This window comes from Lytechinus variegatus, chromosome 19 (assembly GCF_018143015.1).
Source record: "Lytechinus variegatus isolate NC3 chromosome 19, Lvar_3.0, whole genome shotgun sequence".
Lineage (NCBI taxonomy): Eukaryota > Metazoa > Echinodermata > Echinoidea > Temnopleuroida > Toxopneustidae > Lytechinus > Lytechinus variegatus.
In genome coordinates this window covers 7,982,501-8,010,234 of record NC_054758.1, presented here as the reverse complement: position 1 = coordinate 8,010,234, position 27,734 = coordinate 7,982,501, and the positions used below count along the sequence as shown (strand labels likewise).

Here is a 27,734-nt window from a genome sequence, read left to right as displayed (position 1 = left end):
AAGAAGAAGAGGCATTTTCTGTGATTTATGAATAAATTTCGCTTAAATTAGCATATTTTTCTATTGAAATCTTCAAAATTCTGTGTAGAAAATTGGTGAACCTCATGAAGTTCTACCAGATGGAAAAAAAATCAAAATCCGTCAACAAAGAAGAAGAGGCATTTTGTGTGATTTATGAATAAATTTCGCATAAATAATCTTCTACTTAAAATTTGAAAATTTAAAAATTTTGTGTAGAAATATGATGAATTTCATGAAGTTCTACCAGATGGAAAAAAAATCAAAATCAGTTAACAAATTTGCATGAATAAATTTCGCATAAATTAGCATAAAAATTGTTCGGGTCAAAATTTCAAAATTCTTTGCAGAAGTCTGGTGAAAGTCATAAAGCTCTACCACATGGAAACGAAAAAAAATTAAAATCGGTCAACAAATAAAGAAGAAGAAGCGTTTGTTTGTGAATTTTGAAAAATGCGCATAAATTAGCATATTTAATGAATTTCAAATTTCTTTGTAGAAGTTTTGAATCCCCCACCTAGTAGTCCAGGATAGAAGAGGCATAACCTTGTTTTTTATATATATACAATATGTTTAGACGGTTTCTTGTCAATTCGAGAGTGCTGATTACGAATCTGAATGATGCCACTCGTGTAACCTTGAGCATTTTCCGCAAATTGGCAAAATCCAATATGGCCGCCAAAATATGCAAATTATCCATGAAAGTCATAAAAATTTTCCGCACATTGGCTATGAAATGCATGAAATTGTGTGCCAGGATTAAAGTAGTGTCTGAAAAAATACTTTTTGACAAAATATTTACTTTCCTGATATTCAAAATGGTCGCCATAGGCCCTTGTATACTCTATTATGTACAATATGAACAGGGAAATTTACTAATTTTCACAAAAATGAGCGCAAAACTGCAAAAATCGCGATGTATGAACAAAGTAATATATGCAAATCATCATTACTAACGAGATATATCATTTATTATGTCATACATGGGAACATTGCTGTATTTTTTATATCTAAAATAGCCGCCACTGGACCAAACAGTATTGCGTACAATGGTAATGGGGGCAAAAAAAATCACAAGAGTGATCACTTAAATGCATATTATTAAGATTAAACGAGTGGAACACTGACTAAAAACATAATGGTTAACGAAATATATTATTAAAATGCCATGTATGAGATGAATATTGTATTTTGATATTCAAAATGGCTGCCAAAGACCCTAAAATTATTATGCACAATGAGAAATGGGAGAAAAGAAGTCACAAGACTGAGCGCTAAAATGGATATATATGTGATAAATTAATTGGATACTGTCTAAAAACGGATTTTCTAACGAAATATATCATTCAGGTTTCAAGTTTGTGTTAAATACTGTATTTTGACTTTCAAAATGGCCTCCATAGACATCAACAGTATTATGTACAATGCAAAGTGGGAAACCAATATTCACAGGAGTGAGCACCATACATGCACGTAATAGTGATCTATGAGTAAAATATTGTCTGAAAGCATAATTTCTATTAAAATATATCATTTATTCTGCCAGCTAGGTGATAAATACTGTTATTGGTAAGTTAAAATGGCCCCTGCAGACCCTTCCGGTATTATGCACAATGTGAATGGGAACAAATTGTTTCAACAGATTTTGACTTTGATTGGCCAAATGGTGATGTATGAGTGAAATATTGTCAGAAACGTGATTTATAACAAACTATATCATATTTTATGTAATTTAGGAGATAAATACTGTATTTCAACATTCAAAATGGCTGCCATATGCCATTTTTGTGAACAGTATTTGTCTCCACTCAAATTGTATGTTATACGATAAGGGCCTATGGTGGCCATTTTCAATTTAAAAAAATGTAGCATTTATCACCTTATTTACACAACATTATGATATACCTCGTTAGAAACCATGGTTTTAAACATTATTTCACCCTTATATCACATTTCACAATTATATGCAATCTAGAGTCAAGCAAAGCCAAATTCTGTCTCAATCATATGTCCCATGTTACAATGTACACAATACTTTTAGGACCTATGGCAGCCATTTTGGATTTCAAAGTACAGCATTTATTACCTCCACGACCAATATAAATCATGTTTAATTTAGTTAGGGCTTGTAGAGGTTATTTTGAAAGTCAAAATACAGTATTCATCACCTATATGGCAGAGGAAATGCTATAATAAAAAAAAATGTTTTCAAATAACATTTTACTTATACAACATGATTATATGGATGTCATAGTCAAGCAAATCCCAAAGTCTTACAAAATTAAATAACATGTCCCCATTCACATTGTACATGGGCAATTCCATGGAAAATGTTCACTTTAGAGAAAAGATGAAGTATCAGATTTCACTCAAGCAGTCAAATTTTCTTAAAAAGTAATCTATAAAGTCTCAATTTCCAATAAAAAAATCGCAATATTGATAAAATTTTGTAGTTTTTTCCATCATCAAAAAAATAAAATAGTATATTGCAAAATGTAAAAAATGTGGCTATTTTTGAACAATTCATCTTTTCTGTCTCTACTAAAAGCAAACAAGGTCCCAGAGGTCTCTTTTAACTTTTGAATAGTTGATTAATGTCTAAATCAACAGAAAATTATTGTTAAATTTTATGCCATTCATCAATTTTACAGAAATCTGTCTTCAGATTTGTGTGATTTCTTTACCATTATCATTGTCATGTCCGTTACGTTTTTCACTTAAAGTTTTCACAGCTTACAGGAAATTTGTCTAAAGGTACTGCAGATTCAGATTCTATGTTAGAATTAAACCCCCTACCATGTGTAGCAATCATTTTCCCTTACCATTTCTCATTTTCATAAAAATGGCGTAACGGACATGACAATTCGCGTAACGGACATGACGCCTTATATATGGCAAATGGCAGCATTTACAAAAACAAAATATTAGGCTCAGTGTCACAGACTGAGGTTAGTCTCAATTGTTTGAGGATAGCTGAATGTAATATTTCCTAGAATCTGCATGTCATTAAAGCTATTTTCAGAATTTGGTGAATGATGAAAGTTCAGCTCTTGTTCTGGTAGATTTTTCTGAGAATTAACGGTATGTTACATAATATTAGGATAAGATGCAGCTAGATCTGGCAACATACTCAGATCACAATCTGCATCATTCGTGTTTGAACAAACATTTGATTATCTTAGGTTCTTGCACTGACAGTTTGGAGCATGATAAAACTCCAACTTGTGAATTAATGATCATTGATGATATTACAATGTACTTCAAAGTATCTGACTTACACCAACCTCTACATGTACTTCTTCAGTGATGGCATGGGATCACATTTAAAAGCAAGTTTGTATTCGGATATCTGTGTTTCATGATGTACATGTAGCTCTATGAATCCATGAATCTACAGTGGCACTTATTTGCAGTATCACAAAGCAAAGGGGCCGTGGAAAGGATGTGGCGCGATCAATAAATTATGTCATAGTATTTTGGTCAGCCATAATAACGATTTGAATGATGTATCTTCAATTGTACACAAGCAGCGCGGACAATACAACGAAATTACATGTAGATACAGCCACGTTTGTCAGCAAGCAAGATTGTAAGATTTAGAACATCCAAGATTTGATGAAAGGATGATTATACTCAGGATGATAGTTATTTTGAATGAAAAAAAAATCTCAGAAGCTATTTACAAGCATTCTGATTACCTTTCAACTCATACATGATCGATAATGAAAGACCGCTTTCCAGGTACTGCTATTAAATTTTAATACCATTTTTTGTAATCTTAAAACTGACATTAATACTAGTACATGTTCTTTATCATACAATACATTCCATAATTTGTTCTTCTTGGATTTATACAGGTCTGGTAAATTTTGTTTTCTTCTCACAAAAAATGAGATTTGGTCTTCTCAGTGTGTTGTAGTGGTACGATTAACGTTGTATTCAATATAAAATTATCACCTAGGCTATAGCTATTAATTTAATGATACCTGCTAATAATATCTACATATTTTTCATTAGAGTGTCAGTAAAGGTACTTTGCTGTTACATAATTACATTCATTATTGATATTTCTTCTATTTTCAAACTAAGAAGTGCTGATGAAGTTCACTTCGTAAGGGTGTCATGTCCGTTACGCTAGTATATTATCAAATATTAGGGCATGAATAAAAAATAATATTTTCTATCAACTTTTTTTCCTTTAATTAGGTGTGGCGGATGGTAGTAACTGGAAAATACTCATTAACTGTTGTTAACCGGTGTAAAATAAATTTTTCTAAATATTTTTTTGTTTTATGAATATTGTACAAAAAGACCCCCTCTCAAATTGCAAAATAATAGGAGATATTACAGATTACCAGTTATGATATGTGTCTCTAACCTCTAGCCTTAACATGTAAACACTTAGACTTGTACCATATCTTGTAATAAAATAATTATATTCGCTTACAAAAAGTGGACAAAACTGTCATGTCCGTTACGCTTCGTGTGTCATGTCCGTTACGCTACATTTTGAGCTAGGAATACAGAATGCACTGCAAAACTGTTGTTAAACACCATTTTATGGATAGAGCATGGTCTTAAGGTTAAATTAACACCAATGTCAGGTGCATGCAATCTAAGAATTCAAAGGAATTTTGATAAGCCATAGGAAGTAAAAATGCTTCGTCCATTTCGTGTCATGTCCGTTACGCTCACAAAGAGTGCAATTTCTCCGCAACTGTTCAATGAAACAATTTGAAATTTTATGTGTATGTAACTGATACTTAAATGTGTCTGATAAGCTTAGTAACAATTATCAAAAGACTGCTAATTCTACTGTATAAACATTTGAATTACAAAAATTTGTCTGAACGTCATGTCCGTTACGCTGGAATTGACCACATAATAATACTGTTAGGACCTGTAGGGACCATTTTGAATTTAGTCCAGGATAGAAGAGGCATAACCTTGTTTTTTTATATATACATTATGTTTTGATGGTTTCTTGTCAATTCGAAGGTGCTGATTAAGAATCTGAATGATGCCACTCGTGTAACCTTGAGCATTTTCTGCAAATTGGCAAAATCCAATATGGCCGCCAAAATATGCAAATAACCCATGAAACTCATAAAATTGTCCTCACACTGGCTGTGAAATGCATGGAATTGTGTGGCAGGGTTGAAATACAATCTTAAAAAATAATTTTTGATAAAATATTTATTTTCCTGATATTCAAAATGGCCGCCATAGGCCATTGTATACACTATCATGTACAATATGAATAGGGAAAACTAATTTTCACAAAAATGAGCACTAAACTGCAAAAAATCGCGATGTATGAACGAAGTAATATATGCAAATCACCATTACTAACGAAATATATAATTTTGATGTCATATATGGGAAAATTGCAGTATTTTGATATCTAAAATAGCCGCCGCTGCGTACAATTGCAATGGGGGCCAAAAATTCTCAAGAGTGATCACTAAAATGTTTATTATGAAGATTAAACAATTGGAATACTGACTATAAGCATAATTATTAACGAAATATATTATTAATATGCTATGTATGTGGTAAATGTTGTATTCTGATATTCAAAATGGCTGCCAAATGCCCTAAAAGTATTATACACAATGATAATTGGGAGAAAAGAAATCACAAGATTGAGCGCTAAAATGCATATATATGTGATAAATTAATTGGATACTGTCTAAAAACGTATTTTCTAACGAAATATATCATTCAGGTTTCAAGTTTGTGTTAAATACTGTATTTCGACTTTCAAAATGGCCGCCATCGACATTAACCGTATTATGTACAATGCAAAGTGGGAAACCAATATTCACAAGAGTGAGCACCATAAATGCACGTAATAATGATCCATGAGTAAAATATTGTCTGAAAGCATCATTTCTATTAAGATATATCGTTTATTCTGCCAGTTAGGTGATAAATACGGTTATTTTAAAGTCAAAATGGCCGCTACAGTCCCTTACGGTATTATACACAATATGAATGGGAACAAATCATTTGAAACCGATTTGGCTCTGCTTGGTCAAATGGTGATATATGAGTGGAATATTGTCTGAAAACATGATTTATAACAAAATATATAATATCTTATGTAATTTAGGTGATAAATACTGTATTTCAACATTCAAAATGGCTGTCATATGCCCTTTTTGTGAACATCATTTGTCTCCACCCAAATTGTATATATACGATAAGTGCTTATGGTGGCCATTTTCTATTTAAAAATGCAGCATTTATCACCCTAATTACACAACATGATATATCTAGTTAGAAACCATGGTTTTAGACAATAATTCACCTTTACATCACAATTCACAATTATATGCAATATTTATAGTCAAGCAAAGCCAAATTCTGTCAAAATTATATGTCCCATGTTACAATGTATACTTTTAGGACCTATGGCAGCCATTTTGGATTTCAAAGTACAGCATTTATTACCTCCACCATGTCCACGACCAATATGTGATGTATTCAGTTAGAAATAATGTTTAAGACAATATCTTTACCCGTACATCACAGTTATATGCATTTTATGATTCTCACTCTTGTGAAAATTAGTTTCCCTGTTCGCATGTTACATAATTTATTTAGGGCTTTTAGAGGTTATTTTGAATGTCAAAATACAGTATTTATCACCTATATGGAAGAAGAAATGCGATGATTAAAAAAAAAATGTTTTCAAATAACGTTTTACTCATACAACAGGATTATATGGATGTCATAGTCAAGCAAATCCAAATTCTTACAAAATTATATGTCCCAATTCACATTGTAGATAATACTGTTAGGGCCTATAGGGGCCATTTTGAATTTCATAATACAGTATTTATCTCATGCATGACAAAAGAAATGATATGTCTTGCTATAAAACATGTTGTCAGACAATATTTTATTCATATATCACAATTACATGCATTTTATGTTTCTTACTCGTGTGAAAATTAGTTTCTCTATTCGCATTGTACATGATTAATATGGGGGCTATGGCGGCCATTTTGAATTTCAAAATACAGCATTTACCACATAAATGGCATATTTACAATTATGTTTTTAGTCAGTATTCCACTCGTTTATCTTAATAATCTGCATTTTAATGCTCAATCATGTCATTTTTTGGCCCCGGCCATTGCCATTGTACATCAATACTCTTTGGGCCAGTGGCGGCTATTTTAGATATCAAAATACAGCAATGTTCCAATATTTGACATAATAAATAATATATCTCATTAGTAATGATGATTTGCATATATTACTTCGTTCATACATCGCGATTTTTGCCGTTTAGTGCTCATTTTTGTGAAAACTAGTTTTCCCTATTCATATTGTACATGATAGTGTATACAATGGCCTATGGCGGCCATTTTGAATATCAGGAAAATAAATATTTTGTCAAAAAATAATTTTTAAGATTGTATTTCACTCCTGCCACACAATTTCATGCATTTCACAGCCAATGTGAGGACAATTTTATGAGTTTCATGGGTAATTTGCATATTTTGGCGGCCATATTGGATTTTGCCAATTTGCGGAAAATGCTCAAGGTTACACGAGTGGCATCATTCAGATTCGTAATCAGCACCCTCGAATTGACAAGAAACCATCAAAAATTATTGTATATATAAAAAAACAAGGTTTGGTCAATTTTCTATGGGGCCTATCCTGGACTAATTTCATAATACAGCATGTATCTCATGCATGACAAAAGAAATGATATGTCTTGCTATAAAACATGTTGTTAGCCAATATTTTACTCGTAGATCACAATTACATGCATTTTACGTTTCTTACTCGTGTGAAAATTAGTTTCTCCATTCGCATTGTATATGATATAAATAAAGCTAGGCCTATGGCGGCCATTTTTAATTTCAAAATACAGCATTTATCACATAAATGGCATATGAACAATGATGTTTTTAGTAAGTATTCCACTTGTTTAATCTTAATAATATGCATTTTAGTGATCACTCTTGTGATTTTTTTTTGCCCCGGCCATTGTACGCAATTCTCTTTGGGCCAGTGACGGCTATTTTGGATATCAAAATACAGCAATGTTCCCATATATGACATAATAAATGATATATCTTTTTAGTAATGATGATTTGCATATATTACTTTGTTCATACATCGTGATTTTTTGCAGTTTAGTGCTCATTAGTTTTCTCTACTCATATTGTACATAATACAGTATACAATGGCCTATGGCGGCCATTTTGAATATCAGGAAAAAAAAATTATCAAAAATTATTTCTTTTCAGAGAGTGTTTCACTCCTGCCACACGATTTCATGCATTTCATAGCCAATGTGCGGGAAATTTTAGGATTTTCATGAATAATTTGCATATTTTGGCGGCCATATTGAATTTTGCCAATTTGCGGGAAATGCTCACGGTTACATGAGTGGCATCATCCAGATTCGTAATCAGCACCCTCTAATTGACAAGAAACCGTAAAAACATATTGTATATATAAAAAACTGAACAAAGTTTGGTCAAGTTTCTATGTGGCCTTTATTGTCACTTCGTCAAGTAACCGCTCACATATCATCCCCATCTTATATGCGAGCGGCTGCATTCTGAAGCTTCTGAAGCTTATGTAAGCCCCTTTCACAATTGACGTACGACCTGTTTACGACCGCCTGCAACAGTTTTTCCTTGTCGTTGCACGATCGATCTCTTGGTGTCTTGCGAGCACTCGCAGTCGTTGTAGACGATCGCACGAACTCGAGGTGGTCGGAAGTGGTCGTGACTGGTCGCATCTGAACTTTGAACATGTTCAAAATCCAAACGCGATTAAATACGACTGATTCGCTCGCATCAGGTCGTACCATCGGTCGGGCGATCATCGTGTGAGTGTTGTTCAACGTTGTACGACTTGGTGCGAGAGGTGGCACAACTAAGTATAGTCGCATTTAGTCGACTGGAGGTCGTACAACACTTGAACATGTGCTAGAGACCTACGGACACCAGTCTTGCGACTGGATGCGATTATATAAGACTGTTGCAAGACCGTTCGACATTTTGGCTTACAACATTCCACTACCGTTGAATTCGCATGTACGCCACCGTTCAGCCCCTTTTACGAATGACGTCCGACCAGTTTACGACCGCCTGCAAAAGTTTTTTCTAGTTGTTGCACGATCGATCTCTTGTTGTCTTGCGAGCACTCGCTGTCGTTGTAGTCGGTCGCACGAACTCGAGGTGGTCGTGACTGGTCACAAATGAACTTTGAACATGTTCAAAATCCGAACGCCATCAAATACGATCGATTCACTCGCATCAGGCTGTATCCGGGGTCGTACCATCGGTCGGGCGATCATCGTGCGAGTGTTGTTCAACGTTGTACGACTTGGTGCGAGAGGTGGCACGACTAAGTAGTCGCATTTACTCGACTGGGGGTTGCACAACGCTTGCACATGTGCTAGCGACCTACATTTACAGAAACCTGTCATGCGACTGGGTGCGATAATATATGGGCCATAAGACTGTTGCAAGACCGATCGCAACGGCTTACAACATTGCACTACCGTTTCATTCGCACTTATGCGACCGTTCCACTCGCAATCCCTCGTGCAACACTCGCATGTGATCGCACGAACACAATAAGAGCACATGCGACTTACTCGTGCAACGAGGTTTACTAGTTGTTTTTGTTGTACTACTACAACTGTTGCAACTGTGAAAGCCTCTGTGAGATCTTATGAGATGACTAGCGATTGGTACCTGTTGCAGCCTGTCGCACGTTCAAAAGGTCGCAAATGGTCGTACGTCAATTGTGAAAGGGGCTTAACTGAGCCTGCGGTAAATTAAACAAAAGGGCATTACAAAAATCAAGGCAGGAGGAAATCAAGGCGTGTACAATCTTTTCGGTCGCGGACTAAGATGAATATTTCCGGATAAATCCTAGATTGCGAAGATGATACCGAACTGATTTGCAGATATTTGAAATTTGGAAAGATATCGTCATATGTGAATCAGCAGCAGCAGTAGAAGTAGTAATAGTAGTATCTAGTAATAGCAGGAGCAGAAGTATTAGTAGCAGCAATGGCATTATTATTAATATTACTTTCATTAATATCATTATTACTGTTATGATGATGATGATTATTATTATTATTATTATTAGCAGTAGTAATAGTAGTGCATGTAGTAGTAGTAGTACTAGTTGTAGAAGTACTACTCCTACTACTACTACTTCTACTACGAGTAATAGTAGTAGTAGTACGTCAGTGGTATCCATATACCTCCCCATCATTTACCATTCCAAACTTTGGTATGTTTGATCTAAAATTATTTGGTCAATGTCTAAACTGTACACGAAGTGATGATTGTACCATATGATTATTGGACCAAATGGTTGTTAGAAAAAAAATATATTAATTGATGGAATGGCATTATGCTAAATGAAGGCAGAACATCTGATGAGCGGACGAGTTTGAAATAGACGAATACATAATTTTCCGATATGACTCGGATCTTGAACCAGTTGCGATTATCGTTTAGACTGAGAGATGTATTGCTCAAAGGCATACAATTCCGCGCCGGGAATCGAACCATGGACTTATGTGTGTAGTCAGGGGCCTTAGACCACTCGGTCACGGTAAGTTAAAATACTATTTTGAATGATAAAGTTACGAAAGATATAATTGTTTGCATTTAATTTTGCCATGTACTCTGCAAATCCCGTATATCTTACGATCCTCGAGAAAGTTCTACTTTTGTCTGTTTAACTTGCTATCGGTTAGTGGGGGTAAAGATAAAAATAATGAAATATTTTTACGTTCCTTTATCTGTTGTAGTACTGATAGCAGCTGTAGACGTAGTAATTTCATTATTATTATAGTTATTATCATTATTATTATTATTAGAACAACAACAATAATACTAATTGTTATTAGTTGTAGTAGAAGTAGTAGTAGTAGTAGTAACAGCAGAAGTAGTAGTAGTAGTAATAGAAGCATAAGTACATAAGCTCCATCTGTTTCTCTTGCTATCATCTACTATTCAATTCAATTTCAATTTATTTGGCAAATTAAAACAATCAAGAAGTTACAAAATAAACAAATACATAAGAATTAGCCAGGACCTCTGTAAAAGCATCCTGTGCTTATATTTGAGTCCCAAAATGACAAATAAGAAAAAAAAATACAAAAAATAACATTAAATTAACTTAGTTAAAAAACGTAAGTATTAGCCAAAGGCCTGCACACCATAAAACCACATACACCCGCACACACACATTGCAACATAAGAATAAGGAAAGTGAGAAAGAAAAATTATATAAGAGAGGAATAATAGAATCATAGTAAGAGTGGGAGCGAGAAAAGAGGATTAAATGAAGAAGAAGAAGAAATGGAGTCTACTCAGCCAAGGATGATAGTTTTTCAAAAATTATCGTTTCAGTAATAGTCTGAAACGAGAGTGTTGAACATGACTTCAGATTGTTGCATAGTGAGTTCCATTCATGAACACCTGTGTACCGAATAGAATGAGTTTGCATTGTTAAATGCGTAAAAGGAACACAAAGATTGTTTCGCATACGTGTGTGGTAACTATGGAAGAAACAATTGGTTTTAAATATATTATTAAATGTTTTGGGTAGAATTCCTCTGTGGTGCTTAAACATAACGACAGATATATTTAGTTTTACAAGATCATATATAGGAATAATTTTCAGATTAAGAAATAATGGTAGACTGGGACTGCAAAAGTTACTCTTTGTTATTAATCTTAGTGCTCTTTTCTGTAAAATGTAAAGTTTCTCTATATTAGTCTTATACGTTTTACCCCATATCTCATTACTATAGTTAAGGTGTGGCAAGATTATAGCATTATAAATGTTTACTAATATCTTACCGGGTAAACAGTACCTAAGTTTTGATAAAACACCAATGCTTCTTGAAATCTTAGAACAAATATTAACAATATGATACTTCCAGTCGAGTGACTCATGTACCAATACACCTAAAAAGCTTAATTATTCATTTCTAGAAATAACAGTATTGTCAATTTTTATTGGCTCGATATTCAATGGAATTTTTTAACGTTTAGAATGGAAAATAATATATACTTTGTTTTCTTGAAATTTAAGATAAGTTTGTTACATACAAACCAGTCATTCAACATGTTCAATTCTTTGTTCATTGTAGCTGTAAGAGTAAAAATATTTTTAAGTGAACCAAAGACAACAGTATCATCAGCAAAGAGTGAAAATTTCAATAAATTAGAAGATTTCATAATATCATTAACATATATTAAAGAAAAGGAGGGGCCCGAGCACGGAACCTTGAGGTATACCTAAATCAACATCTAATTTAACAGATTCAACACTATCGATCACCACAAACTGTTTTCTATTTAATAAGTAACTTTCAAACCATTGTAAAGGTAAACCTCTAATTCCATATAAACTTAGTTTTTTTTAAGAATGTGATGATCGATGGTGTCAAATGCTTTCGACAGGTCCATAAAAACTCCACAACAAAAGTTGCCTTTCTCTATTCCATTTAAAATATAATCAGAAAAACAAATCACTCTTAAAGAGGTAGAATAATTCTTACGAAAACCAAACTGTTCCTGTATTAAAATGTCTTTTTTAGTAAGATAATCAGTTAGTCTGTTAAACATTATTTTTTCAAGTAATTTTGCAAAAATTGGAAGGAGTGCAACAGGTCTATAATTTTCAATATAGTCTGGATTTTCCTTTTTAAACAATGGCACAACCTTTGCTATTTTTAGTTTTTCAGGCACTGAACGAGTACTCAGAGACATATTAAAAATATTACATAACGGAAGAGCGATATAATGTATGCATTCTTTAATAATTTTGGGTGATATACCATCAGATCCATTAGCCTTTGAAGATTTAATGAAGGAAGACATTTGAATTAATTCATGAACAGTTGTAGGTTTAATAAAGAATGATTGAGGAGTTCGGAATGAAAAATAATCCTGAAAAGAGTGTGAAGGATTTGATATTGACTTTGATAATTTTTTACCAATATTAACAAAATAGGAATTGAATTGGTTTGCTATATCGAACTTGGATGAAAATTTCACATTTTCAAGATACATTTGCTTTGGTAATGCATGATGTTTTTTATTACCTAATATAGTATTAATATGTCTCCAAGTTTTCTTCATATCACCTTGGATTGATGAAAAGACATCTTTGTAATATTTATATTTGGAATAGCGAATAATACTTATAAGCTTATTTTTGTAGTTCTTATATTTCATAACATGATGAGAATTTGTATTTTAAGACTTATTTTATACAATCTATTCTTACGGCTTATGGATTTAAGTATGCCCTTGGTAATCCATGGTTTCTTAAATTTAGACAAATTTTGTTTATTACAAACTGTCTGAAGTGGAAAACATGAATCATATGCATAAGAAAATTTTTCAAAAAAAATATTGTACATTTCATTAACATTAGCACAGTTTTCAGTACAAGACCAATCAATATTTTTCAATTTTTCTTTAAATGACAGTATATTTGCATCATTAATTAATCTCTTTTGAAATGATTTTTTTCTTTGGTGGTAGTTATGTTTTATTGTTTCATTTTTCAAAATAGAAAATATTGGGAAGTGATCGGAAATATCATCATATATGATTCCACTGTCGATCTTTTTGTCAAGTGAGTTAGTATAAATATTATCAATTAAAGAAGCCCTATTTGCTGATATACGAGTCGGTTTTGTTATCAGAGGATACATGTTGAAAGTATGCATCATATCTAAAAAATCATTTGTCTTACTGTGTGAGCTATAATTGATTAAGTTTATATTGAAGTCACCCATTATGTATATTTCTTTCTTTTCACTTCCCAATATTTCCAGTACATTATTCATTGATACAATAAAATCAGACATGTCACTATTCGGTGGTCGATATATACATGCTACAACGATGGATTTGTTACCATAAGTAATTTCAATAAAAATCATTTCGTAATTATTTGTTATACATGAAAGATCGCTACGTAGTGAATAATTAAAGTCATTTTTTATATACAATGCGACTCCACCGCCAACTTTGTTCTGTCTACACAAGTGAACAAGATTATAGTTTGTGATATTATAAAAAATCATATTTGTATTGAGATTAAACCAAGTCTCAGATACTGCCATAACACTAAAATTAAAATCGAGCGATGATAATAGTGCGTTAAAGTGATCGAAATTTCTCTGAAGACTTCTAGCATTGACATGAATAAGTGAAAAGTTTATGTGATCTTTTGCATGTTTAGAATAGAAGTCTTCGCAAAACATATAATTACACTTTTCAGTAAAACCAGTTTCAAGGAAACTATTATCACTATCATCCGAGTTGTCTTCTATATTATTTAATAATCTGTGAAAATAAAATTTATCAATTTTCTCATTAAAAAAACGGAATAAAACCCAAATCAGAAAAAAAATAATTATCTTACTTTCTCATCAATCTGTCAATTAGAGTTCTTTAATACATCATATACAATCAGAAAAATAAATAAATTAATGCCCTGACAAGGCTTTACTCCATCTTTAACTGATGACTTCATTTACTTCCAAATAGAGACCAAAAAAAGAAAATTAAAAAAATACAATGTTCAGTACACATTAAAACAAATTATTTTACAGCACAGTACATTCTTTCCATTCTTTCATTATTATGTTCATAGTCAATGTTCTTCATTTCATTATTTTAGTTTCTTGAGATCTTCTTCATTTGCGATTATTTTTGTAACAGATTTTCCTCCAGATACAAGCAATAGAACAAAGATGTGGCCATCAGAAGACCATGCTGACTGTACAACTTCACATTTTCGAGCTTGAGCAAGAAGAATCTGATTCCTGACAGTAAGATCTTCTGTTATGGAGATCCCAGATCCTTTCAACTTTCTCCTGTTCTGCAGAATTTCTTTCTTTTTCTTGTAGGAAATTAGTTTCACAATAATGGAACGAGGTCTTGGTTTCCTGACGAAGCTCCTTCAGGCTCTTTCTGATGTTTCCCTGTGCGGTGTGATCTGTCGATGTCCTTCGCTGGGTCCAACAAAACACCGAGATCCTTTGTGATGATATCTGTAACAATGTCATCTGTGCTTTCTCCTTTCTTTTCTTCCTTGCCAAAGATCCTGATGCATGATCTTCGGGAGTACTGTTCCATGCTATTTGCTGCATTCTCCGGAGAAGATATTTTCTCACTACATGTCGAAACCTTTGTTTGCAGCTTGCTGATTTCCTCATCCTTCTTTGTTAGTTTGTTTTGCAGGTCAAATACATCAGATTGCAGGGTTGCTAGCTGTTGAAGTTTTTCATCAAGTTTCTTTTCAATAGCATTGCTAACAATTGAATCAAGTAGTCTAATAAATTCCTCATTCTTCAGCAGGTCTTTCATAACTTGGCTAGTGATAGCTGCTGTCTGTCTTGTGTTCAACGAAGCATTTGATCCTGACATGATGGTATAGTAATAAGAAGAGTTTAACACCAACAAAATGTATAGATGGGACTAGAGTAAAAAAAACTCCACACTTGCCTGAATTTCTGTATCCAAAAACTACTCCAAATGGCAAAAAAGACTACATTTCCTAGATATCCAGCACCATGCTATTTGATAATCATTCAAAAGTCAAGAAGTTCAAAGCTCTTTTTTTTAGCGATTACTAGTAATTAGTCCTAGAAGTCTCCTGTGAGTGAACCCTGCAAGTTAGCTCCCTTCCTAGCAGAACTAGCGAAAAGATAAACAAAAAGTGACTTATTAGAAGAAGTAGAAGTAGTAAGAAAAGTAGCAAGAAATTTAGTATCAGTAGCTGTAGAAGTAGTATTAATAATAATTGTAGAAATAGAAACGGAAGTAGCAGTAGAAGTAGTAGTACTAGTAGTACTACTACTAGTTCTAGTAGTAGTAGTAGGAGTAGTAGTGTTTGTTGTGTAGAAAGAGTAGTAGTTGAATCTTCATCTGTTTTTCTTGCTATCATCTAGTAGGGAAAAGATGAACAAAGAGTGAACTGTTATTTCGTTTCTTTATAGATACTGATCAACAGGAATCACTGGATCGATGTAAGTAGTAGTAGTCGTAGTAGTAGTAGTAGTGGTGGTGGTGGTGGTGGTGGTAGTAGTAGTAGTAGTAGTAGTGGTAGTAGTAGTAGTAGTAGTCGTAGTAGTATTGGTGATAGTAGTAGTAGTAGTAGTTATTGTTGTCATTGTTGTGTGGTAGTAGAAGTAATATATTCATCTGTGTTTCTTGCTATCATCTAGTAGGGAAATGATAAACAAGGTGTGAGCTATTTATTCGTTTCTGTATCTATACACTTTATAGATACTGATCAAGTATAGTAGTAGGCCACGACATCCCCAAACGATAACAAATTTTATTTCTGACGCAGTTTGTGTAACGATAAGACAAAAGTAAAATTTGGTTACCATGTTGCTGACGTTGGTTGCACTTTGAACCAACTTTACTAGAATAATATTTACAATAGAAATTGAGTTTTTTGGCTTCCAGTGGATGTTAACTTTTCATAAAAATAAAAAAAAGAAAAGATAAAAAGAACAAAGGTTAACGCCGGTGTTGCATCATAGAAAATTCAGTAAAAAAGGAAAGACAAGAGAAATAATGCATCCTGCTTGTTTTGCAACTTGGTCACGAGTGTTTACTCAAATTTTGACCTATTTCGAAGCATCACGCGATCCTTGAGAAAGCTACACCTGTTGATTGATGAAGACTTAAATACAGCTCATCCAGCCTAGCCCATCACCAGCTCTGAGCAGTGCTCAACTAGATCTTCACTCTGAAGAGTTACAGAAGCTTTCTTCTAGATCAACACTTGAGGCCAGGCGAAACTCTTAGGTAAGTTGATTTAATTTGTCTAAAGTGTCGTTGGGTGCGTTGTGGTCTAGTGGTTCTGACTCTCGCCTTTGAAACAGAGGGTCATGGGTTCGAATCGTAGCCATGGCGTGTTTTCTTTCAGCAAGAAATTCATCCACATTGTGCTGTACTCAACCCAGGTGAGGTGAATGGGTACCCACAGGAGTAATTCCTTGAATGCACTGAGCGCTGGTGATGGTAGCTCGAGCAAAAGCTAGGGTAATATAGGTTTTCCCGTCCAATTTCGTCAAAATTTCAACCGATTTAATGATGTAATAATTCAATTTGGAACTAATTTGAATGACCTATGAGATCAGCATTTAAATAACCAAATACTTAATTTAATTTAATTCTACTGGCACGCGATTTCATAGTTATTTCGTTTAAACATTTATAAAGAACGATCAAATTAAAATAGCTGAGTAGTGTTTTCAAATTCTCACCGGTACCTTCCTTGCGAACGTTTAGGAATTCAAAATCATTAATATGCAATCACTTACAAGATATGGACAGTGTTTTTCGTTGTTTTTTTTTTTTACTTCTTTTGAATAATTATGGAAATGGGTTTTTACCCCTGAATTGGATGTTAATTTTTTTTTACTGAATTTTTCATCTGACAGACCATCATCGGAACAACAACTCGTTTTTGTTCCACTTTCATAACTATAAATAGACTGTGTTCAATTCCATGATACCCATCCCTTCCCCAAAACGATTTAAATTATATACAATTATGTGATATAAAAAAGAACATCATGATGAAGAAAAAATACCTACCATTGGCATACTAGGTCATCGATCCACTCAATGGCGGATCCAGGGGGAGGGCACAGCCGACTCGTGCCCCCCCCCCCCCTCCTTTTAGAGGCACAATTATTTTTTTTTCGTGGACGAAATACCCTTATTCTTTGGTTAATTAGCTTCTTTTTTACTCGTCAAATTCCTCCGGAAAATGTGCCCCCCTTTTGGGAAATCCTGGATCCGCCCCTGCAACCATTCATCAATCACTTAAAGAATAAGCGTTTACAACCATATCCTATAAGTGTTACATGAATTACGTCTTTATCAAACATAATGGAATCAAATGATTCTAACTGAAAAGATCCGCAAAAATAGAAATATAGGGTAAAGTTTGAAAAAAAAATAAATACAGAAACATTATCAGAATTTGGAAGTTTAAAGTGCAAATATGTGTTCTGATAAATGAAATTGAAAGTGGTGTTTCAGGCGAAATTAAACGATCAGCTCGTCGTAGCGAAAATAAATGACACCTTAGGGCCATTAATTTGAACGAGTTTCTCTCTGAATTGAATTTCTACAAAATTCAAAGGAATTATAAAGAACGGAATTAAATGCTAAATGAATGAAAATGAACTATGTGTGCAGAGGGTGGACGAAATATTTCGAATTTGAACGTCCTTTCATTAATTTAATTGCAATTCTGATGAAATTGGACGGGAACCTATAATAGCAGCGCGTTGTATCCTCTGGTAAAAAGCGCTTTATATAAATCCAGCTATTATCATTAAAGCCTTGGTTACACCGGAACCGAATCAGCTGCGAATCCTTCCGAATAGACTTATTCGGCAGGATTTGTGAGTATTCTGTTCTCCCTACCCGAATGCGAGAAAATCCGCAAGGGATTAATGAGGGATCGGCTCGCTTTTAAATGTTCGAATACGGCAACAACAAATTTCATTAGGGCCATTTTTGGAATATATTCGGAAAGCCCCCCAGTTCAGAGAAAAATACAACAAAGCTCAATTGAAAAAAGGGGTTACACCCATTTCTCATCTAATTCGATTTTTATTGTTTCACCTGCGAAGCAAAGTGAGACTATAGGCGCCGCTTTTCCGACGGCGGCGGCGACGGCGGCGGCGGCGTCAACATCAAATCTTAACCTGAGGTTAAGTTTTTGAAATGACATCATAACTTAGAAAGTATATGGACCTAGTTCATGAAACTTGGCCATAAGGTTAATCAAGTATTACTGAACATCCTATTAGAGTTTCATGTCACATGACCAAGGTCAAAGGTCATTTAGGGTCAATGAACTTAGACCATGTTGGAGGAATCAACATCGAAATCTTAACCTGTGGTTAAGTTTTTGAAATGTCATCATAACTTAGAAAATATATGGACCTAGTTCATGAAACTTGGACATAAGGTTAATCAAGTATCACTGAACATCCTGCATGAGTTTCACGTCAAATGACCAAGGTCAAAGGTCATTTAGGGTCAATGAACTTTGGCCGAATTGGGGATATCTGTTGAATTCCCATCATAACTTTGAAAGTTTATGGATCTGATTCATGAAACTTGGACATAATAGTAATCAAGCATCACTGAAAATTTTGTGCAAGTTTCAGGTCTCATGATTAAGGTCAAAGGTCATTAGGGTCAATGAACTTTGGCCGAATCGGGGGTATCTGTTGAATTACCATCATAACTTTGGAAGTTTATTGGGCTAGTTCATTAAACTTGGACATTAGAGTAATCAAGTATCACTGAACATCCTGTGCACGTTTCAGGTCACATGACCAAGGTCAAAGGTCAATGAACTTTGGCCGAATTGGGTGTATCTGTTGAATTACCATCATAACTTTGAAAGTTTATGGATCTGATTCATGAAACTTGTACATAAGAGTAATCAAGTATCACTGAATATCCTGTTTGAGTTTCAGGTCACATGATCATGGTCAAAGGTCATGTAAGGTCAATGAACTTTGGCCATGTTGGGGTTTTTTGGTGAATAACCATTATATCTCTGTAAGTTTATTGGTCTAGTTCATAAAAAGTGGACATAAGAGTAACCATGTATCACTGAACATCTTGTGCGAGTTAGAGTAGTATTCAAAGTCAGCACTGCTGCTATATTGAACCGCGTGATGCAGGTGAGACGGCCAGAGGCATTCCACTTGTTGTTTCATTGTATAGATTTTTTTAATAGCTCTATAAGATACTACCAAAGAATAATTGAAATTAACATTAAAAAGTGAACAAAAATGGCAAAGAAAATCACCTTTTTTCATAGGTATTGGATCTATTTCAGTTTGTTTGCAAAAGGGGCTAGATTCACAATGTAATTGTTTTGGAAAAAAATGTTTTAAAATATATGAAGACAGGCAGATCTATTTTATATCCAATTTTCTGTTCACACAGTAGGGTATCATGACAGTTATTTTCGCATAAGAATGTTGCAATATGGGAGAATGAAAAAAAACAGATTTTCTCGGGATGGTCTAAAGTAGATCTAACTCCTTTTGCAATCAAACTCTTTAAAAGAGCACATATGCAAAAAGGGTTAGTTCCATTCTTTTTCATAAAATTTGATATTCTTTGTCCATGATACTACCAAAGAATAGTTGAAATTCCCATTAAAACGTGAATAAAAGGGCTAAGAAAAAATAACTTTATTCAAAACAAAGGGATAGGAACCATTTCACTTTGCAAAACGGCCTAGATCCATAGAGGTAATTCTTTAATTAAAATATTTGAAAATGAAGACGGGTAGATTTCTTTTATATCGAAATATGTTTACATCGTAGGGTAGCATATCATTACAATTTAGTGTCGCATAAGATGATTGCAATATGGGAGAATAAAAAACATGGTTTTTCGGAATTGACTAAAGTGGATCTAATTATTTTGCAAACAATCTCTTCACATGTACGAATCAGGCCATATTCGGGCAGAATGTTCCCGAATCCCTCTTGAATTTTCTCGCATTCGGAGGGGGGGGGGGAAGCAGAATACGCTCGAATCCTTCCGAAAAAGTATATAATAATAATAATAATACATATAATTTATATAGCGTCTTTTCCATTTTGATTAAATGCTCAAGGCGCTTAAGAGAGTAAGACATAAAAGTAAAGAGAACTAAGAGAAGTACAAAAAAGGGCAAATTTGAAAATGAGGATGAATTGGCAGTATGAATTGGCAGCTGATTCGGTTCCGGTGTAACCCAGGCTTTGATGAAAACTCCCTGTTGAGAGGGCAACACCATCCTCTTTTATCATGTTTATCTAGTCTTGTCTTATTTTTATAACTAGTATTAGTAATAATAATTATTTCGAAGACCCCTATATAAAAGTCATACAAATAATTTTTCCGGTATTTTCTTGTGTTTTATGCTGTTAAGCAGAAACGAACCAGTAGCCTGAATTTCGTCTCTGATTCGGGGAACTCCCCGAAGCAGGGACGAATAATTCCGGAATAGGTCCCGAATCAGAGCAGAATCGCCAAGGATTGATTTGCAAGAAAACATAGAACGTCTCCCATAATCAAACCGAAGTCCATTTGAATATATCCCGAATGTGGCCCGAACAAAGTTTGCAGGGCCATATTCGCGACTGATTCGGTTTCGTTCTCTTCAAAACTGAATAACAAAGCGTTTCATACCTTCATTCTTTCGTCAGACAATGCGTGGATTGATTGTATTTACAGCCCTCTTGGCTGTTGCCTATGGCATCGCTCCTCTTCAGCGTGCTCAGGAAAGGATCAAGGACAAGTACCTTATCATGGTGGCCGTAAGTTGGCTCACATTCATTTATTTCTATTGTCAAGGTTTTCAACTTTACTTTAAATTTTTAAAGTGCTTCCTTTTCTATGCGTATTTATTCAGAAAGAAAACGGAAAACTTCTGTGTTGTCTCTAATCATTATCTTTTGGAGAATATGAAACGACAGCATACCGATATTTAAAAGAAATGTTATTAGGCAGTAATTTATTTTAGTTTCTGAGATATGAAGGAATTTTTTCACGGCGATGCTATACAAATTTGTAACAGAATGCGCAATTCCCAATGGACACGTGTACTGCAGCAGAGCGATACGACGTTTTGACTGACCGCAATTTCAACGCGCGCGGTAAGCCAAACTGTCGTATTGGCCATCGACACTGCATTGAATTTTCACATGAAAAGCGATACGACGTTTTGACCGACCGCGCGCATAGAAATTGCGGTCAGGTTTGCTGTATCCCCTATGACTCTTTTTTGTGCAGGGGAAATCGGAACCGTACATACCGAAATGAAAAGCATGAAGCTCTTTCGCGATATCTTCTTTTTGATCCTTGGTTTTGTGTAAAAATAAGGGTACCAATGTCAGGCAATTATCTTGGTCTTTCTGATCGTGTATTTTTCTATCAATGAATATGTTGTAATGCTCGGGAACTCGGTATAAAAATCATAGTAAACTTCAAAGTCGATTTTCTCTGAAATAGGTTTGCACCGGCGTATGTGTGATACGACGGCTGGGAAGACCGAGAAATATATATGCAGTGGCGTACCTAGGAGTTTCCACAGGGGGGGGGGGGCAAAACCGTCCGCCAAAAAAATTTGACAAGGAAAAAAAAGGCCTTCAAGCTCGTCAGGGGGAAGGGTGTTTCATGCTCATCAGGGGGGGGGGAGGGCAGACTGTCCCCCCCCGTAGGTACGCTAGTGTATTGTCACGAAATGGGTTTTATTTCTTGTTAGGAAATTATTTTTGGTTGATTTATAATGATTTTGTCGTAGCTGGCGATATTACATGCATGTTTCTACAGTAATAACGACGTAGATAAGACATTGAAACTTATGCATGTTTTGAACCGTTTTTGTGGAATAACAATTTCCTGGAGATGTTTAACTGATTATTATGGTTATCACTAGCTTGATCTAAATAAATGCTTTAATTTGATATGTCATTCATGCATATCCGGTTTCGGAGACCAAAGTTATAGCTGTTTTAAGATTGTAACAGAGGTTAACTATAACAGATATTGTATAATTAATGCATAAGTACAGTATGTTGGTGCACTCGTGAGGCTTTGCCGATGATCTGTTGAAATACGGCGCCCACGGGGTGCATTGCACGTAAAGTATGCAGATCGATTTGGATTCGCTATCCAATAAATAAAGTTGGTGGATGCGATCGAAATGATTTATATGATCGTTCGCATGTCTTTCCACGGGGAAACCTAGAATTCTAGGCGACGACTGTGGTTAGATTTCCTTGTATGTTGGGTCTTTTGCACGCCAGCAAGAGACTATACCAGGGCTTGCTCTTTTGGTAGTCTGGTTGGTCTGGAGGCGGACGGTTCGGAGTCTGGAGCAGACGGGTTGGTCTGAAGCGGATGGTTGCTGGTCTGGAAGCAGACGGTCGGAGGTCCGGAGCAGACAACGGGGAAACTACAAGTAGAGCAGAGCCAATGGGTGTGGTCGTGGGAACCTGACTGCAGAAGGACCCATACGTATGGTCGAAGAACCAGACGTCGTTTCCGGTACTGAACAGAGGTCCCTGGTTGCAGTACGGTAACAGACGAGGTTGCGGTACTGAACAGACGTGGTTGCAGTACGGAATCAGACGTGCTTGGTTGCAGTACTGAACAGATGTCAGTGGTTGCAGTACGGACTCAGACGTGGTCGTGGTACTGAACAGACGTGGTTGCAGTACGGAATCAGACGTGCTTGGTTGCAGTACGGACTCAGACGTGGTCGTGGTACTGAACAGACGTGGTTGCAGTGCTGAACAGACGTTGTTGCAGTACGGTATTAGACGTGGTCGTGTACTGAACAGACGTGGTTGCAGTACGGAAATTCAGACGTGGTTGCAGTACGGAACAGACGTGGTTGCAGTACGGAGCAGACGTGGTTGCTGAACTGAACAGACGTAGTAGCTGGTCGTAAGCAGACGACGGAGGAAATGAACAGAGTCCATGGGTATGGTCATAGGAGTTTAACTACAGAGAAACCCATACCTATGGTCGAGAGAGCTTAACTACAGGAATCAGACGCATATGGTCGTAGGAGCTTAACTACAGGAATCAGATGCATATGGTCGGGTGAGCTTTTGGAGCTGATAACAAAGAGTGTAGCCGTCTGGAGGTTGCCTGGTGGTGGTACTGACAGGATCGAGGCGTGTGCAAGTGTCAACTGCGGCAGTATATCTCTGCCAAACGGATCCACGACTAAAAGTTTGGAAATCGACGTGGCGACACACCCGCCGGCGGCAGGCATCCTGACAAGAGCGAGCTGCCGGCGGACCGAACCCACGCCGCCGCCCAGCGGTTCCGTCACAAGTGGTGTCAGAAGTGGGATCCAGTGACAATGGCACAACAAGGAAATATGCAGTATCGACCGACGCCAGGAGAGATGATGGCGCACTTAGAGAGGAGCATGACAGAGATTGACCAAATGATGGAGCAGTTAAGATTGTCCATAAGACAAGCACCCGGTGCAGAATCAAGTGGACAGAGAGCAGATGAGACGATCATCTACTGCAAGACCGGTGTTCAATTTACACCCCCACAGTTTTCCCCACATATTCAGGATGCGGGGATGGCAAATTTTGATGCTATGATTGGCAGACGACCACATCTGGTACCGGACAGATTTGATGGACGTACACCTGTCGAAGATTATTTGCATCACTTTGAGGCCTGTGCTGGAGTAAACGGATGGACAAAAAGGGAAGCAGTTCAGTTTCTTGCTGCAAGTCTAAGGGGCCCTGCTGTGAAGTTGTTGACCCTACAACCTGGAATGGTGTTGACATACGACGAGTTGGTATACAGGCTCAGAAACAGGTTTGGCCTAGGAGGCAAAGCTGAGGTATACCTGGCGGAGTTGAGGCAACGTCGTCGCCAACCAAAGGAAAGCCTCCAGGAGTTAGGACAAAGAATACGGGAGCTGTGTGGATTGGCATATCCCGAATTCGACGAAAAGGGGCAAGATCGGCTTGCCCGAGGGCATTTTCTAGATGCCATAGTAACACCAGAAATAAGAGAGGGATTGTTCCGTGCTCAACCTCGCACATTGGATGATGCTGTGGAAGCTGCTTTAAACACAGAGGCCTTTCTGAGAATGGAGGGTCAGAGGAATGAAGTGAAGCGGGCCATAAGGTACAGCCGAGCTCTGGAAGAGCAGGAGTGTGAGGTTGCAGCAGTGGAGGAAAAGCAACCAAGAAATCCAACTATCGACAAGATAGTAAAGGCTGTCATAGACGCCTTGGATGAAAGAGACAAGAAAAAGGAAACAAAAATCAGGACCAAATATCAGGAATCAAGAAAAGATGGCTTTGAGCCACAAAGAAAAAGAGAGGAACCAAATAAATCAAGGATTGATGAACAAGAGGAACAAAGATGTTTCAATTGCAATGGATTGGGGCATTGGAGGAACAACTGCCCATATCCAAAGAAAATAAAAGGAAGAACAGCAGCTTCACAAGTACCCGAAAGGGAAATGATGAACGAAATAAAAGGAAAAGAGGAACAAATCAGAGTCGGAACGACTCTAGATGGACAAGACAAGAAAGGAACAAGAAAACAAGAAACAGATGAACAAATCAGAGTCGAAGCGACTCTAGATGGACAAGAGAAAAGAGGAACAAAGGAACAAGGAAAAGAGGAACAAACAAGAGTCGAAGTGACTCAAGATGAGCAAAATAAAAGAGGACAAAAGAAAGAGGAACAAACCAGAGTCGGAGCGACTCTAGATACCAAGAGAAAAGGGCTTTACCTTCAAGGCAAAGTAAATGGACAAGAATTAAAATTACTGGTCGACACTGGAGCTACCAACACTCTCATTGGAGAGAAAGTGTTTGACCAGATAGAGGAAATCAGAAGACCAGAATTACTGCCAGTGACAAGTGTTGTACTACAAGCAGATGGATCTCAATTGAGAATCAGAGGAAAGTCAATGTTGGAAGTGCAGATTGGAGATATAGTCGTCACTACAATGGCTACAGTGGCTAGTCTAAAAAATGAGGGCATTCTAGGGCTAGATTTCCTAGTCAAAATCAATGCTGTGTTAGACTGCCAAAAGATGGAATTGAGGACCAACTATGGCATAATTCCATGCCTAGATAGTAACGGAGAATCATTCTGCAGGAGGATAGTAGCTGGAGAAGATTATTCAATTCCTCCAGGACACGAGATGGTATTAGCAGGTAAAGTTACAGGCAGAGAAGTGTCACTAGGTGATGGATTAGTCGAACCACCTGTAAATCCAACAGAACTAATCAAGAAAGGACTCATCGTCGCCAGATCTGTTGTGAAGGCAGACGAAGATGTACTACCTGTTCGGGTTTTCAACCCAACCAAGGAACAAAGGATCATAAAGGCAGGCACTGCCATTGCTTCATTGTCAGGGCTGGAAGAAGTAAGCATGGAAATGTGTAACCTTGCCGAGCCAACTGAGACCAATACCAACAAAGACATACCAGAACATTTGAAGGACCTCTTTGTTCGCAGTACTGACGAAGTGCCAGCCCAATGCCATGATTTGATAAAAGAACTGCTGGTTGAGAATGCAGATGTTTTCTCTACAGGACCTTCAGATCTTGGACAGACCAGTTTTGTCCAACATGGCATAGATACTGGTACTGCGAAACCAATATGTCAAGCCCAGAGGAGACATTCCCTGACGCAGAGGAAAGAAATAGACGAGCAAGTAAAGAATCTACTAGCTCAAGGCCTGATTGAGCCAGTGACCAGCCCATGGGCATCCAACATCGAACTGGTCAAAAAGAAAGATGGCAGCCAAAGATTGTGTGTTGACTACCGTCAACTCAATGCCGAGACCATTAAGGATGCCTACCTGCTGCCTAGAATTGATGACATTCAGGAACAGGTACAACTGGATGAAACCATCACTGACCGGAGTTCACAGGAAAAAGCTGACTGGCAAGAAGAAGACAAGGACATACGTCCTATCTACACGGCCAAGAAACTTGGCAACAGGCCAGATCAAGATGAAATATGCACGTGTTCCATGGCTTCTAGACATCTACTGGAACATTGGGATGCTTTAGAACTGACGGAAGATTCTACATGCCGTCTTGTTCGAATAGACCCTGTTCCGCCGGACCGGGAAGATAGGGAACTGCGAGTGAGTCGATCTCTTAATAGGTCACTATGTCGCACTGACTCTCGCTCACCACGTCAGTCAGAACGTGGAAGCTTGGCTCGACGCTCCTGTTCCCGATCACCAAGACGGAGGTCCAGGACACCACAAAAGGACGTACCTAAACCATCCATTCCAGATTGTCCAAAGTCTCCTCAACCTGACCAACCAGAAGTATCTCCAGTGCATGGTCGGAATTCTACCCCTGAACCAGAGGACCTGGACTATGATGAGAGATACGCTTTTAGGAAACTGGTGTTGGAGATTCCGCCTACCAGTGACTGGATAGATTGCACCAGTAGGAATGCTGAGACGCAGACTGACAACCCCCGCCAGAGAATCCAGGCAATGAGAACCGGCGGATCAGAAGAGAAGGTGATCCTGAACAAGTCAACCGACAGATTCCAGATTCCACCAGATGTCACCTAGCTTTGTTCGTACCACGGAGCGTTACATCACTAAGGAAGGAGAACTGTTAGAATGACGGAGGAACTCAAGAAAAAAAGTCGTCTTGAACAGTATCCCTATCGTGTTCTTTATTATGTTGTTTTGTTAATACAAGGACACTATAAGAAGGCATGTCACCGTGTACTTTGGACATTATTTTTCATGCCGCATTGTTTAAGAGTTATCTTTTCGTGCTACAGTGTCTGATGTTGTTAAATGACGCTCGGGGGCCGAGCTTTGAAAAATAAGGGAGTTGTGTCACGAAATGGGTTTTATTTCGTGTTAGGAAATTATTTTTGGTTGATTTATAATGATTTTGTCGTAGCTGGCGATATTACATGCATGTTTCTACAGTAATAACGACGTAGATAAGACATTGAAACTTATGCATGTTTTGAACCGTTTTTGTGGAATAACAATTTCCTGGAGATGTTTAACTGATTATTATGGTTATCACTAGCTTGATCTAAATAAATGCTTTAATTTGATATGTCATTCATGCATATCCGGTTTCGGAG

The 27,734-nt window shown here is 36.5% G+C and overlaps 1 protein-coding gene and 1 pseudogene across 1 annotated transcript in view; one reads left to right on the top strand and one right to left on the bottom strand.

Moving 5' to 3' along the window:
* Positions 1-14,702: 14,702 nt before the first annotated feature.
* Positions 14,703-15,735, bottom strand: LOC121406133 (annotated as a pseudogene).
* Positions 15,736-16,762: 1,027 nt separating this feature from the next.
* The window catches only part of LOC121405979 (aqualysin-1-like), a 37,660-nt gene continuing 26,688 nt past the window's right edge, over positions 16,763-27,734 (top strand). Inside the window, exons 1-2 of the mRNA XM_041596973.1 lie at positions 16,763-16,871; positions 21,308-21,418. Of these exons, the coding sequence (XP_041452907.1) occupies positions 21,311-21,418 (108 nt within the window). The 5' untranslated portion in view covers positions 16,763-16,871; positions 21,308-21,310. The remainder of the gene's footprint in view (positions 16,872-21,307; positions 21,419-27,734) is intronic.